The following is a 16,730-nucleotide window of genomic DNA, read 5'->3' as shown; positions in this document are numbered from 1 at the left end:
TCGAATGTGCAATACGCTTATCTTGTAATTGATGTACAATTCAAAAAAAGTGAGTACCACTTGAGGAAAATTATGATGTTCTTAGCACACAACAAAAATCCCTTAATAAATTTGGACAAAAATTCGGAAATTATATATGGGGCAGTTAATTAAAATCATAGTTAATTTCCTTTTTAGTATGTCAAATTTACCACTTTTAATTGGTCATCAAATGTACGTGTCATGGACCATTTCTACGTAATGTTGTAGATTTTGCATGTGCGCTTTGCATCATGTATTTAAATAAGAATTATTGAATTTTAAATATGTGGGCCTTCCTATATATTCTAGCTTTCGGCTTTAATCTTAATTAATAATACCCCCACCTTTTTATTTATTTGTTTATGTCTTATTCATAATTTTCAAGTATTTCACTATTTCTGATGTTGACTGTTCTTACTCGTAAATACTAATTCTCAATCAAAGTCTACGAATTGCACATTTTCATCGTTGATCCATGAACAGGACTTATACACCTCCGGGAAAAAAAAAAAAAAGTAATAATCTCAAAGTTCAAAAGTGTTGCACTGAAAATTCTGGACCAGATCTTTAAGAATGAAATCACAAATCACTCAAAGAATAAATTACGATTTGATTGTTTCAGTTGTAAGTTTAAAAACACAAATCACTGTTAGAATCATATCAAGAAGCCCTCGATTATAGTCTTTCGATGCTGAAATCAGATAGATCGTAAAAGAATATGATAAAAGTCGTAAGCATATTAGGGTTAGTAAAAATTATACACGTTGTCTAAAAATAACTATTTATAGATTTCTCTCAATTGTATGATTCCAAGTAAACTACAAACACCAAAAGTATCATATGGTCACGGTGAGTCCATGTATATTAGAATTTAGGATGTACCAGAGCCGGATCATAAAAATTTTGGATTAATAAAACAAATTTAGAACTTGTTTGAAAATCGTAATTATACTCTGGAAAAGTTTTAGTACAACCTTCATAAAATATACCCTCACATAAAAAAATATATATATATATTTCAAAAAATGAAAGACTAAATATAAATTATGGATCAAGTAAGCTCTCTTCGAACTTTCTTGGAAAGACCCTCATGTAAATTCCATAAATAAGGATTGATTTTAATTCTATTCCATTCAAAATAAAATTATATTCATCATACTTTTTTTTTTTATCTGTTAGTCATCGCAATTAGCTGGGACATAAAATTATATTTTGTTCTAGTAAATCTTTAAATTTTGAGATAATTAAATTTTACTAAAATAATTGCATTAGCTTCCTAAACATTATAAAATAAAATAATAAATAAAAGAAATTGCTATAAGTGTGGATGAAATAGAATTTTAGTCCCATTATTATGTGTCTGTCAATTTCAATTATGTTAGAATTGAATTTGACAATTAAGTATTACAATTTTATTTTTAAAAAAATGACACATTAAGAACAAAATCCACCAAAAATTGCAACCCGCCCAAAAGTCAGGGCTCGATCGTGCTAAATTCCAACCATATTTGCAATTTCCAGTGGAATTTATCCTTAATACGTTAAGTTTTTAAAATTATAAGACTTAATTATTAAATTAAATTTCAACAAAAATCATAATTATCATATATTATAATTATAGGACCAGAATTATAATTTTATGACGTACTTAATTCTTTATGCACATGGATTGTAATTATTGTGTTCTTGAGGCATCCTAAAGGGCGAGCCCACTAGCATTGAGACATCAATGTCATTAATCAAAGATTTTAATTAAGACATTAACAACATTAATCAAAGATTAATTTCATAAATGTCACGTCGGACGGCCCATAGAATGTTAAGTCAGTTTATGTGGTTTACGTCGACATCCAATATCATAATATATAATTGTAATTTTCAGTAATAAATCCAGTCAATCAATAAATATTTTGAAATTGCCGACTTTACATGACACGTTACAAAGTCGATCAGTCACGTATCAGATTTATGAAACCCATCACTATACCTTCTCAATTATTGTACTAATATATATATATATATATATATATATCAATTTTCTACTTCCTTTTAAATTCTTGCCAAACCCAATATCTCTTCTATTCAAAAAAAAATTTCTAAATATATTTTATGATTTCATCACAATATCATGAGCTAATGAGACTTTGTTTGATTAGTAAGAACAGATTGACACATCACAATAAAAAGGGTGTATGTCTATTTTTATAATAGTTTCTTATTTATTGGTTTTGTTTGAATATGCTCGTTGATTTAAATTATTAGTATAAAGGATCAATTATTTAAAATTTGAATGTATGGAATTATGTAATGAATCACGTGCTATAAAAAAATATAGTTTACATTTAAACAATAAAATATAAGAAATGTAAATAAAGTGAAATAAATACTTACATATTTTGTGAGATTTATTATATATAATATGTATATATGAATGCATACACCTCTTCATATTCTTTTTAATACCCATTATGTTATACACCCTTTTGTATCCCCCATTATAATTTGTAATTAAAATAGTTATGATGTATTTTGTAACCACAATTTTGGTGGTCTATAAATACCACCATGTATTTCATTTGTAAAGTGATTTTTGGAGTGAACAAATAAAGTTTGTTGGAGAAATACATATATTTTACTTTATATTCTATTAAGAGTGATAGGCTAATAAACTTAGAATTTCTCTAAGTTTATAACACGTTATCAGCACGACGTTACGTTACGATCGATCAAGGTAAAATGTTAATTTTATTAGTATAATTTTTATTCTTTGTTTGTTTACCTTTACAATATCATAGTTACTTTTATTCTTGAATATTTCATAATAAAATATGAGTAATTATATTGTATATTTCAATGTCTCTTGAAGTAGACATATATATATTTATATATATAAATTCTCGATTTCATCCCCTGAAGTGGATGTGATATTGCCTCCAGAAGTAGGCATATAATTCTTGATTTTATCCCCTGAAGTGGATGTGATATTGCCTCCAGAAGCAGGCATACAATTCTTGATTTTATCCCCTGAAGTGGATATGTTCTATAAAATTTCATTGCTTCCTGAAGTAAGTAATGAGTTAAAATCATCTCCAGTAGTAGGTGAAATATTTTGTACCAATTATGTGCAATATCATCCCTGAAGCGATGATAAGTATATGTTTAATTTTCTCACCACCTGAAGTGTTTTGAGATAATGGCTTGATCAAGAAGCCCGATGCTTCTTCGTTTATTTATTTGATTTCTGATAATTTTTTCAATAACATAGTATAGCTATTATTATATGACTAACTTGAAGTTAATTTTATTAACTTTGCCCACATAGTTTTCTTTCATATGCCCATGTATGTATTTTACATGTTTTGCTAGTATTTGCAACAAAATTTATTTATTAAGAAAATGATTTGGCATGAATACCATTTAATTGCTATTTGTAACATTATAAGATTTAAGGCAAACATTTTTATTTAATTCCATGTATACATGCCATTATAATTCATACTAATTACATGGTAACTTATATGTAACTTAATGTTAGTAATATTTCATGTCATTTTTACTTTATATCATGTGTAATACATATTATTTTACTTTTATGTATGTTGAATATTATGCTAAAAGTGTATATTAACTTGTTGTCGCTTAATGGCCAATCTCACAAAATTGGATTTCGTTGCTCTTGATGTTTCTGGAAAAAACTACCTATCATGGGTTCTTGATGCCGAACTACATTTGGCAAGTAGCAAATTGGGAGAAACAATAAAAGAAAATACTGTTGCTTCTGAGCAAGACTGTGCTAAAGCAATGATTTTGCTTCGTCATCATCTTCATGAGAGCCTGAAGTCTCAATATTTAACAGTCAAAAGTCATTTTCAACTCTGGAAGAGTTTAAAGGATCGATTTGACCATCAAAAGACTGTAATCTTACCACGTGCAAGATATGAGTGGATACAATTGCGACTGCAAGATTTCAAAACGATTGCTGAATATAATTCTGAAATGTTTCGAATTGTATCAAAGTTGAGGTTATGTGGAGAAGATGTGACGGATGAACAAATGTTGGGAAAAAAACATTTTCTACTTTTCATGCATCCAACCTTGTACTCCTGCAGCAGTACAGGGAACGTGGGTTTCGACATTACTGAGGATTTCGACATGCTTGTTGATTAGATTTATCCCAAATGTTATTAGTATGTTTCCAGTATTTAGTTATGTTTAGTTTCATTTGTAGGGTATTTCTTTTATCGAGTAATGTTTTTATATTTTATGAATGAAGTGTTTCTTTTACTTATTATATGTCTATTTCATTTATATAGAATGGATCAAGCCATTACAAATCTCAATGACAAGGAACATTGTCTTGTTGATAGTGCCACTACACATACAATTTTGAGAAACAAGAAATTTTTCTCAAGTTTGTTAATGACAAGAACAAATGTGAGTACTATTTCAGGAGTTAGTAATCTTATTGAAGGCTCCGGAAGAGCTACAATCTTGTTACCTGAAGGAACAAGATTACATATCAATGATGCCTTATATTCGAGTAAATCACAAAGGAACTTATTGAGTTTCAAGGATATTCGACAAAATGGTTTTCATATTGAAACCATGAATGAAAATGGTATCGAATATCTGTACCTTACAACATATAAAACTGGCCAGAAGCAAGTTTTAGAAAGAATGAGAACATATAGTTCTGGTTTATATGGCACATTAATAAGCTCCATTGAAACACATAGTATCACTAACCCAAAGTTAGCTGATCAAAGTATTTTTACTTTGTGGCATGATAGACTTGGCCACCCAGGTAAAACAATGATGTATAGGATCATTGAAAATTCACATGGACACCCACTAAAGGACCTGAAGTTCCTTGTTAAAAGCAATTTCATATGTTCGGCTTGTTCTCTTGGAAAATTAATTACAAAGCCATCTATGACAAAAGTGAATGTAGAATCTCCTATGTTTCTTGAACGAATTCAAGGAGATATATGCGGGCCAATAACACCATCATGTGGGCCATTTAAATACTTTATGGTGTTGATTGACGCATCAACACGTTGGTCACATATAAGCTTGTTGTCAACACGAAATGTTGCTTTTGCAAGACTGTTAGCCCAAATTATTAAATTGAGGGCTCATTTTCCTGATTATCCTATTAAAAGGATACGGTTAGATAATGCGGGAGAATTTACTTCTAAATCCTTCAATGATTATTGTCAATCAATTGGGATAGTTGTAGAGCATCCGGTTGCTCATGTACATACTCAAAACGGCCTGGCAGAGTCGTTAATTAAGCGGTTACAATTAATAGCTAGACCCTTATTGATGAGGTCAAAATTGCCTTCATCGGCATGGGGGCATGCAATATTACATGCAGCGGCTCTAATTCGTCTTAGACCTACCGCTTACCATAAATTTTCTCCATTACAATTGGTCTCCGGAAGAGAACCAAATATATCTCATTTAAAGGTGTTTGGTTGTGCGGTGTATGTCCCGATACCCCCTCCTCAACGAACTAAAATGGGGCCACAACGGAGATTGGGAATTTATGTTGGTTTTGAATCTCCCTCAATTATTAAGTACCTTGAACCAATGACCGGTGATCAATTCACTGCTAGGTACTTGGATTGTCAATTTAATGAGACAGTATTCCCGGCATTAGGGGGAGTAGATAAGGAGATTAAAAGGAAAGATATTGCATGGAATGCAACATCTATGTCTTTTATGGATCCACGGACAAATGATAGTGAACTTGAAGTTCAACGGATCATACATTTGCAAAGTGTTGCAAATAGGCTACCAGAAGCATTGATAGATACCAAAAAGGTCACAAAATCACATATTCCGGCTGAAAATGTTCCAGCTCGTTTAGAAGTCCCTGAAGCGATTCTTAATAAATCAAATGCATCTGAGTCACAAATACGCCGGAAGCGTGGTAGACCACTTGGCTCTAAAGATGCAAATCCTCGAAAGAGAAAGGAACATATCGTCTCAGTTAATCGCGATATGAATGTGACCACTAGTGTCTCTAAGGATAAAATCCCTGAAGCGATTTTATCTGAAGACTCTAAAAGTAATGAGCAAGATCTCGAGGACAGTTATGAGATGTCTATTAATTATGCTCATAACAGTTTAGGTTGGTATCGTAAAGAAATTGAAATGAATGATATTTTTGCCTATTCTGTAGCCGTCCAAATCATGGATGAAGATGAAAATGATCCTCAAACTATGGAGGAATGTAGACATCGAAATGATTGGAAAAGTTGGAAAAAGGCCATACAAGATGAGCTAGACTCACTAAATAAACGAGAAGTATTTGGACCTATAACTCCAACACCAAAAGGTGTCAAACCTGTTGGCTATAAGTGGGTGTTCATACGCAAGAGAAATGAACGAAATGAAGTTGTGAGGTACAAAGCTAGACTTGTGGCCCAAGGCTTTACTCAAAAGCCCGGAATTGATTTTACTGAAACATATTCACCTGTAGTGGATGCTACCACACTTAGATTTTTAATCAGTTTATCAGTAATTGAACAACTACAAATGCAGCTCATGGATGTGGTAACTGCATATCTGTATGGGTCATTGGATACAGATATCTATATGAGAATCCCTGAAGGATTAAAATTGCCTGAAGCATTACAGTCAAAGTCTCGTCATATGTACTCCATCAAATTGAAAAGGTCCTTGTACGGACTTAAACAATCAGGACGTATGTGGTACAATCGTCTTAGTGAGTACTTAATAAAGAAAGGATTTTGCCATAATCAAATAAGTCCATGTTTATTCATAAAGAGGACAGAGTCGGGATTTGTAATCATAGCCGTGTATGTTGATGATTTGAATATTATTGGATCTCCTGAAGAGATTCGACAAGCAGCTAATTACTTAAAAAGTGAGTTTGAGATGAAAGATTTAGGCACTACAAAGTATTGTCTCGGCCTGCAGTTCGAACATACTAAGGGTGGAATTTTCATTCATCAATCGAACTATATAGAAAAAGTCCTTAAGCGTTTTCATATGGACAAAGCTCATCCATTGAGTACACCTATGGTAGTTCGATCGCTTGATGTTAATAAAGATCCGTTTCGTCCTCCAGCACATAATGATGAGATTTTAGGTCCAGAAGTACCATATCTCAGTGCAATTGGTGCATTGATGTATCTTGCTAATAATACCCGACCAGATATAGCATTTTCTGTTAATCTACTAGCAAGATATAGTTCAACACCAACAAAGAGACACTGGAATGGTGTTAAACACGTGCTACGTTATTTACGTGGAACAAGTGACATGGGACTATATTTTGAAAGGCATGATGATGCCAAAACAACCAAATTACTTGGTTATTCAGATGCGGGGTATTTATCTGATCCACATAAAAGCTATATCTCAATCTGGATATGTATTCATGTATGGTGGAACTGCTATTTCATGGCGTTCAACCAAACAGACTTTGGTAGCCACCTCATCAAATCATGCAGAATTAATTGCATTATACGAGGCTGGGCGTGAATGTGTATGGCTTAGATCACTAATACATTATGTGCATGAATCATGTGGACTACAATCAATCGAGAAAAGTCCCACAGTAATATATGAAGACAATGCGGCGTGCATCGCCCAAATCAAGGATGGTTATATTAAAGGCGACAGACCCAAGCACATATTACCAAAATTTTTCTCCACTCACGAGCTTCAAGTGGAAGGCAAAGTTGATGTTCAACAAATTTCATCAAGTCAGAACTTAGCAGATTTGTTTACGAAGGCATTACCAACAAAGGTGTTCAAACAACTCATACGTAATATTGGCATGCGACACCTGAAAGATATCTGCCTCAATTGAGGGGGAGATTATACAACTGTACTCTTTTCCTTAGCCTTGATTTTTATCCCATTGGGTTTTTCCAGGCAAGGTTTTTAACGAGGCAGGATGTATATGATAAAGAGGTATGCATTCAAGGGGGAGTATTATATATAATATGTATATATGAATGCATACACCTCTTCATATTCTTTTTAATACCCATTATGTTATACACCCTTTTGTATCCCCCATTATAATTTGTAATTAAAATAGTTATGATGTATTTTGTAACCACAATTTTGGTGGTCTATAAATACCACCATGTATTTCATTTGTAAAGTGATTTTTGGAGTGAACAAATAAAGTTTGTTGGAGAAATACATATATTTTACTTTATATTCTATTAAGAGTGATAGGCTAATAAACTTAGAATTTCTCTAAGTTTATAACAAGATTCAAATTTATAACCTGGTAACAATAAATTAAGTCATGGGTGTTGAGAAAATTGTATCACAACACTGATTTAAGTATTGAAAATTGATAGTCACATTCATTGAGTCAAATTTTCAATACTTAAATCAGTGTTGTGATACAATTTTTTCAACAATTTTGAAGAAATTATACGTCCCGTCAAAAAGTGCACCGAGTACTACACAATTCCTTCTAAGATAAGACGGTTACTATTTGTTCAGTATTGCACTTATACTGACAAACACATCAAATAACACTTAGCCTTTTATCGAAACTAGAATTCAAAATTTAGAGATTTTTTAGAGAGAAATCCGAGAGAGCAAATTATACGTCCTGTCCAAAAGTGCACCGGGTACTACATAAGTCCTTCCAAGATAAGACGGTTACTATTTGTTCAGTATTGCACTTATACTAACAAACACCTCGAACAACACTTAATAACCTTTTACTGAAACTAGAACTCAAATCTTGGAGATTTTTTAGAGAGATATGCAAGAGAGCAAGAGACGAGAAGAATGGATTTCTAAAGTGGGTATGTTGAAATGAGAAGAGGAGCAGCCTTTTATAGCGCATTCCTAGTAGCAAAATTAAAACCGGAAATTAATTTGGACATTTAAACTTCACCTGAAACCGCCAAAAGTCCGGTAACTGTCTGTAGTTTCAAAAAAGATCAATATTTTTGTCGAATATTGATTTTCAAAATATGTCAAATTAAATTTAAATATTTTTGTTGCGAAAAAATATGTCATAAAATTGAAATATTCATCCTATGAAGCCATATTTTTGTTGCAAAAAAATATGTCCTAAAATTGAAAATTCATTCTATGAAGCCACACTGTGTGGGCAACAGCAACATGCTTGTTGAACTACCCCATGTTCACTCAAATTTCCATAACATTTCAAATAAAATTTGAACTTAAACTTAATATAAAGAGTTTATTTTAATTATAAACTTTCAATATAAGATACACTTTAATGTAAAAACACTTACTGCACATTCACCTTATATACATGTCAAAACTCCTTTGATTTACCATCATCTTCCTATGTGGGATATCCATATCTTTTAATTTTCTACTTCTAATACATGGATTTATCATATTATTTATTCAAATTACAACAATGGAATCATAATCTTGATCATTAAACAATGACATCATTCCAACTGAGGACAACAAATCCAACAACCAATACATGTGAACTGATTGGAAATATGGAATAAAACTCAATTTTAGATTATATAATTTCAAAATTTAGAAGCAAACTCAATTTTCTATGGTGGCAATGCGTTTTAAACTAATGAGTTATCTTATAAATATTAATAAAGATAATAAAAAGAAAAGTATAATATTAATTAGGTATCAAAGTGATATTAATGATGAAACTTGAATTCTTTTTAATTACTCGAGCATCAATACGACATTAGTAAAACTTGAGTATTAATTGACTAATTTGTAATTACTCAAGCACCAATATAACATTAATGATAAAACTCGAATCTCACATCAATTTTTATTCATTTATCATTTGTAGCTTTCCATTTTGAACCACTTAAATTAGAGCAAATTTAAGTCGAACGCTCTAAACTTCTCTTCACCAACTTTTGCAACTTATTTTCATTTTAACTTTTTTTTCACATACATTATGGACTTTCATTACAACTGAAAATTACAACTTTTTTGGTCTTTTGGCTCTTGGCAAAACCCCCCTAGCAAATTATTGAAGCAAATGGATGCGAAGGCACAGAGATGATACAAATTTCCAAAGATATCTTTCAAGACTTAAATATCACATCAACGCCACTGGGCAGTTGCCCGCTTCAGCTCTTGACATTTTTCACACTGTTTTTGGCCTCTTCGCATCATTTCTCTATAATGCAATCAAGTGGTCCAAATAATCCAAGTTTTGGAATTCACACACTGAACAGAAAGATGAAGAAATACTGAGTAAAACCATTTTCATGAACAGGGACACCATATTTGTTCAAATTATGTCAAGATGCATGAAAAACCTAGGAGTGTTAAGATTGTTTATGATGTAGGGGAACTGTTTATTTCTGCAGAACAGTCACAGACAACGATTACCGACTCATGATGAGAACAAATAATGTATTACATGATGACAGCAAACAAATTTCAGAAGATCAATTTAGGTTTCACTTCATGTAACTGTTAAAGAACATATAATCAAATGACAGCAGTTTCACAGCGATGGAAATTCTCCATTGAGAAAAGGGTATGTGACTCTTGTCCTGAAAACCTCATTTGAAATGAAATGTCTCTTAAACAACCAGCTGGAAACAATCTGTCGTGAGCAAGATGTGTCACGCTATACCAATCAATGTATGATCAGTTTGCCGCTTTGTCAAAAGGAGGCAGACTCCACTCACTTGGATTGAAGTCCATCAGGGAGCTTAGAACCTGATCAGCAGTTTGATGAAACGAGCTATCCAGCCTAGGATCTGGAACCATGACCACCGACCTGCATGTTAGATTTGTTTAGAAATACTATCACTACGAGAACACACTAAATTCAAAGTATTATATGAGGATCTAGTACCAGGAAGAGAGAAACGACAAGCAAAGTTATCACTCTACTTCCAGTGCAAGATAATTGAAGACAAAGATTAGAATTGTATAGAAGACTTAAGCACCTTTTGTTATAATTGATTTCATTTTTTAAACAAAACTTAAATGTTGAGTAAGCTCCCCAAGATTCCCTTTTCTTTTTTCAGAAAAATCTTAAATTGTCACTGCATCTCTAAAGCATCCAACTGCAGACAGAATTATGGCAAAAATTAAAGAAAATATTTTAGTCTTCAACATCATAATTTGTGTTAGCATTTGGGAAGGGGTTAAGATGGACTGGGCTAAGTAGAAAGTACACAGGGATACAAAATATCTGGTTCACCTGCCTATTACTTCTTTCTCTTGGGCTTTGATTGTAGGCATAGGAATATTACATGAGATCTTTTACGTGTACAATTGAAATAGCAAAATACGTATATTAAATATGCCATGGAGTTTTTCTTCCCCAATATCATAAGAAAAAGTCTAATCTGTTGTGAACCATAGTCATTAATCAAATCACCAATACATAAATTGTCTGGGATGACATGACAATTTTTAGAAGCAATGCTGTGAAGACATTAACATGTACTTACATGCCAGCATTCTTAGCTGCTAGGACGCCTGATGGTGCATCTTCAAAAACAAGTATCTTCTGTGGATCAACTGGTCCACCCTGGGAAACAAGCAAAATTCCTGAGAACATAATCTTCTTTAATTTTCTAAAAGTGACTTGAATTGTTTGCCATATTAGCTAACAATCAGTTTATAAATGAGTAATGCTGGCCAAAATTGTTTTGGGCAGGGAGGACTACCTGTATTCTCTATCCCAAGGAACAAAGAAACACATACCATTTACTCTTTCAAAAATAAAATTAAGAACTTCATCACATAAAGAATATAGAATCCCATCCCTCACTCTCACTCAACCATGCAAGCTGATCAAAAAAAGGTATGCAGCTTCAACCTTTCCTTTTCATGTTGGGGATATATGGCAGCTGTTTGTCACTATTTGTGCTTCAATAGAACCGCTCTTTTGAAGTACAGAAGACAAAGGAGAAATGCATGAGAAGAGTTCTTTCCTTCCCTTATTAATGGAATTTAGCCTCTTGCGATGAGAGAGCAAGGATATTTTTATTATAACCAGAGGATGGGGTTCGTTAAATAAGAGTAATACCTCAAATCTCTTGGCCGCTGCAAGGAACACATCTGGAGAAGGTTTCCCTTGTTTCACTTCTGGATCATCACCAAGAACAATATGATGCATCAGTGAAAAAAGTTCACCATGTCTTTGTGTTTTCAATTCAAAATGCCTTCTGTGTGAACTGTAAGACACATTCATCAGTTTGCTTGCAATATATTATATACTTTAGGAAAAACTAGCAAAACACTCCTCTCACTACTTCAAAATAAGAAAGCATCAAACATACCCCGTTGCAACACAGATAGGTATTCCATTCGCATGGAGGTGCCGAATCAAACGACTGGCCCCTGCAATACAATGATATGATAAAAGGTAGTGTACAGTAACACCTGGTGACAATCACCCCCAAAATAAAAAAGAGGAAAGTAATGGAATGATAATCAATGTATGCAATCTGCAGGTATATATATATATATATATATATAAAATTTTCGTGGAAAAGCATTCTTATATTCACTGAAAAGATTAAATCTAATCTGATGAAATATAGGGCAGTTAAAAGGTAGCAGAAAAGCTCCTTCTCCAGCTCAATTATGATATAGCATCCACTTCTCAGAATTGAATACAATAGCAAATCGCAGTATTTATACTGAGTCTAAACATAGACACCAATACACACACACACACAAACAAACAGAATTGCCAGTCTTGTAGCGGCCTTTTGTTGGATTACCATGATTTACTGTTGGCTGTTCAGAAACAAAGCTACCTGACTAGAATTCTTATAGTTGAAGGAATTAAACATCATCTAGTAATAAGACGATCGAAAATCCATTAGTAAATTTTAGAATTAACGCCTCAATTATCTTTCAACACTAGACAGGAGTAATGATCTCAAGAGATGGATTGAAATAGGAACTTCCAAAACTTTAAGAATGAAAACACAGAAGGTTGCAATTTATGCTGAAGGTTGTGTGAGGATCTTGAAAAATTGTAAAGTAATAAAACAAGTATTTCCAGCCTTTCACAAAATTAAATTGGACTTTAGTTCCTTCAAAATTTAACACTAGAGCTTTTGGGTATTTTCCCGATTGAATTGGGGCAAACATTGCACATAAAGGGATCATATACAAAAATTTTGAAGGGACATTTAATAAGTTCAAAGGGACTTTCAGCGGGGATAGCTGTCCCACACTACAGCACAGCTGTCCAGCAGTGCGCAATCAATTGCAAGAAAAATGAAGGGATCCATGCAAAATATATGTCATCACATGCCAAGAATCAGAAAATTTTGAAACCTGGCATGAGTTCACTTGTTGGGAACATAGTTCTCAGCATCTCCTCTCTTTCTAGAAGAAAGTCTTCAGCTGAGAGTGAATCGCTAATTCCAGTCTCTTCAACAAAAACTCGAGCAGCTTCTATTGCCTTCTTGCCCATCATTTTGGCTTTGAGAGACCAATCAAAAGTTTTATTGTATCTAGCAAGAATAATCTCCTGGACTTCAGTGTAGAATTTCTCTGTGTCTACAAATGGAAATAACAACTTATTTGTTTCTATCCAGGAAGCCACATAGTTACTAACTATAAAGTTTGGAAACTGCTCAAACCATGTTAAATATTAAAGAAAGAGAATTAGAAGAAAAGAGAAAGCTAGCAAAATGAAACATAGTTCACTGAAGAGAGCAACTCTGTGAAGGCACAGCAGCATAGAGAGTGGAGCAACAGTATTCACTATGTAAAAGAGTATTTGAAAGGAAACTACAATAACCACTATGATATATTTAAAAAAGTAAAAACAATTAAGCTCACAGGGTTCCGTTCAATTGTGGATTTTATATGCAACAAAATTAAGAACAGAAAGTGACTCTTACACCTCTTACTTTATAAATCTCTACACGCACACCGAACCCCCCACCTAAAGAAGGAAAACACAATTGCCTCCCTTTCACTTAAGTCCTCAATAACCTGCATGAATTCTAAGTGGCGGTGGTTAGATTTATGTAACATCAAGTTTATATTTCACGCTATTCAGTTTATGGTGAAATACGGAGGTCTCATTAGACAATTTTTGCAAAGGAGGATTACCTGTATTCTATATCCCAAGGAACAAAGAAACACAAAATCAACTTTTTACTCTTTCAAAAATAAAATTAAGGACTTCATCAGATAAAGAATATAGAATCCCATCCCTCACTCTCATGCAAGCTGATAAAAAATCAGTATACAGCCTCAACCTTTCCTTTTCATGGTGGGAATATACGGGTAGCTAGTTGTCACTATTTGTGCTTCAATAGAGATGCTCTTTTGGAGTTCACTTTGTAGAGCCCATAGTCTTACTGAAATAGCCACTATGTAACATTAAGGGAATAACATATATTTGAAATCAAAAGTGCAACAACAAAGAAGTGTCTTATTATTTTGCAAGGTAATTGTCCTAATATATGGGCCACTAAGAATCTAAGATCAAACAGAGAAGATTCAGTTGCAATACCACCAACCAGTTGAGTGGTCGCATGGGTAGTTACTTTGGGGTTATCTCTCCCTTCTGTTCCAACTGTGTGATTTCCTTATTTACACCAGTGGCAATCCACGAAGGTGGTAGACTTATATCCCATTGAAAATGCATCAAATAGACCTCTGTAGGTTTTTTTGTTGAGAAGATTAGATGATATATCAAAATTTTCTGAATTGTGAAAAATTTGGGGTTTTAATGATGATTACTCATAAAATAGTTTGTTTTTCATGATCAATATTAATGTCAATTTGCATTATAACAGCTGCCCAAGGGGGAACCACTAATAAAACGAATTTAGAATTCAAAATCTGTTTCTGAAATTACTAGTAAATGAAAACATCAAAACAATCGTGTCAATTTGCAATTCAGTAGTGATCCGAAGGTTATTGTAGGAAATACAGTCTCTCCAACATAAAAAGCATGTTACTTGCTTGGCCACACAAAATGCAAACTCACTGCTAAGTTGACACTGGAAAAACTCTCACGTTATGGATAAATAAAACAGGTAGGACCACACTCAAAACATTGACTTTTTTCCTCCTTTTGGTGTTAGATATTACTCAATTATCACTGTAAAATGGACTTAAGAAGCAGTTAAGCTAGCTTTCCCCCATTGAACCTGCTAGAAGTTCAACTCTCAACACAAGTGCTTCAGACAAATTGGACTTATCACAGTTCAGAACCCTTCCACTTTCAGGATCCAGAAGTCCATTCATCACTGTGCAGGCTCACCCCTAACAACATTCTAAAAAAGATTCACCTCAAGGCAACAGTTCTTCCCTCAAACAGAGTCATGAATCTAATACCTTTTTCCTTAATTAAATTAATCTATTACCATACCAAAAGCAAATCGAGTCAAAGTTTCAACAAGAAAACAACATTGAAGATTATTCAACAGAGAAAAAATAAAACTACAACGTTTCAGTTTCCAAATTATGCATTCCAAATGACTAGCATCCCGCATTATGAAACAATAACAATACCTATTCGCTGGTAATTATCCAACAAATCCTGACCCCAGCAAACCAAACCATAATAGCAAAGAATCCATTCCTCAATAAGCAATCAGCAAACTCAATCAAACACCAAACAAAATTCTCACATTACAACGTTCACAGAAGGGCCAAAAACAATAATAATACGGCGCAATAACACCATCAGTAAACAACAAAAAGCCAAGATTAATAACCCACAACCTCCCACAACATAATCTACATTTATTTAAAAAAAAAAAAAAAAGCAAAATCATAATTTGAGTTCAGAATTTTTCTCCTTTTTGATTATGTAACTCGGAAGTTGTTCGACAAATGAAAAATTACCAAGTAAAAGGCCGTCCATGTCGAAGATAACGTGTGTTATGGTTGGCCTAGTTGAAGGAGCATCGGGTACAGTACATGGATTCGCCATTTAAGTGAGTGAGAGATCTGGGAGATTGATAACCAGATTCTCTCTTTGAGAAAGATGGCCTGAAAGTATTTATACTATCGTCAGAGCAACAGCAAAACACAGTGTAATCAAGTTTTCATAAGATTTCTCTTTTTAGGGGTTTACAATTTAAATTTAAGAGCAAATTACATTAACATTTTTTAAAATTAGATTAATTATATAAATATTTTTATATTTTATAAAATTATATATACACTTAGAGGAGTGTCGATGTATATATATTTATAATTTATTTAAGATCAGAGTGATTGACTAGTTAGATCTAATACAAAAATATTAATATAAATTATAATTTTAAAAAGATCTGAGTGTTTGTCTAATTAAATCTAATAAATTATAATTACGATGTGAGAAGCATAACAAGCTCATGACACATGGATGATGACTGGTGAAGCCAAACCATCATCCAATCGTATTTAATCAATTGAATAGTTGTGTCCTTTGGTTGAAATGATGTATCTATTAGGTGAAATTTTTTGAATAAAACAACACGTCCATTAGAGTGAAGTGGTATGTCTTTTGGATGAAATATGTGTCTATTCAGATGAAAAGTCATAACCTTTTGAAGACATCTTTTTTAATTGGACATGTCCTGATATTTTTCCAACTTCTATAAATAAGTCGTCTCGTTTCATTCAATTCATTTTCACAGCATTCTAAGCAATTAAAGCATTTTACAAGTATAATTCTTGTAAGAGAGTTTTCAAATTATTTTTTGGTTTATTGTTCTCAAAGTTAGTTGTGCTGTTATTTTGAAATT

General features: G+C 32.9%; 2 protein-coding genes across 2 annotated transcripts; one reads left to right on the top strand and one right to left on the bottom strand.

Moving 5' to 3' along the window:
• Positions 1 to 3,663: 3,663 nt before the first annotated feature.
• On the top strand, positions 3,664 to 4,188 carry LOC105155895 (uncharacterized). Its single transcript, XM_011071878.2, has one exon. It carries the CDS (start codon positions 3,664 to 3,666, stop codon positions 4,186 to 4,188), a length of 525 nt encoding a protein of 174 aa, XP_011070180.2.
• Positions 4,189 to 10,390: 6,202 nt separating this feature from the next.
• On the bottom strand, positions 10,391 to 16,032 carry GS1 (Haloacid dehalogenase-like hydrolase (HAD) superfamily protein). The gene is made up of 6 exons (XM_011071611.3): positions 15,844 to 16,032; positions 13,309 to 13,533; positions 12,297 to 12,357; positions 12,044 to 12,191; positions 11,463 to 11,542; positions 10,391 to 10,780 (listed from the first exon to the last, which is right to left on the bottom strand). Exons 1-6 carry the CDS (start codon positions 15,929 to 15,931, stop codon positions 10,648 to 10,650), a joined length of 735 nt encoding a protein of 244 aa, XP_011069913.1. The 5' UTR covers positions 15,932 to 16,032; the 3' UTR covers positions 10,391 to 10,647.
• Between the last annotated feature and the right edge of the window lie 698 nt (positions 16,033 to 16,730).

This window comes from Sesamum indicum, linkage group LG2 (assembly GCF_026168435.1).
Source record: "Sesamum indicum cultivar Baizhima isolate 11 linkage group LG2, ASM2616843v1, whole genome shotgun sequence".
Lineage (NCBI taxonomy): Eukaryota > Viridiplantae > Streptophyta > Magnoliopsida > Lamiales > Pedaliaceae > Sesamum > Sesamum indicum.
The sequence above is the reverse complement of the archived record's forward strand: the minus strand, read 5'-3'. Positions and strand labels throughout refer to the sequence as shown.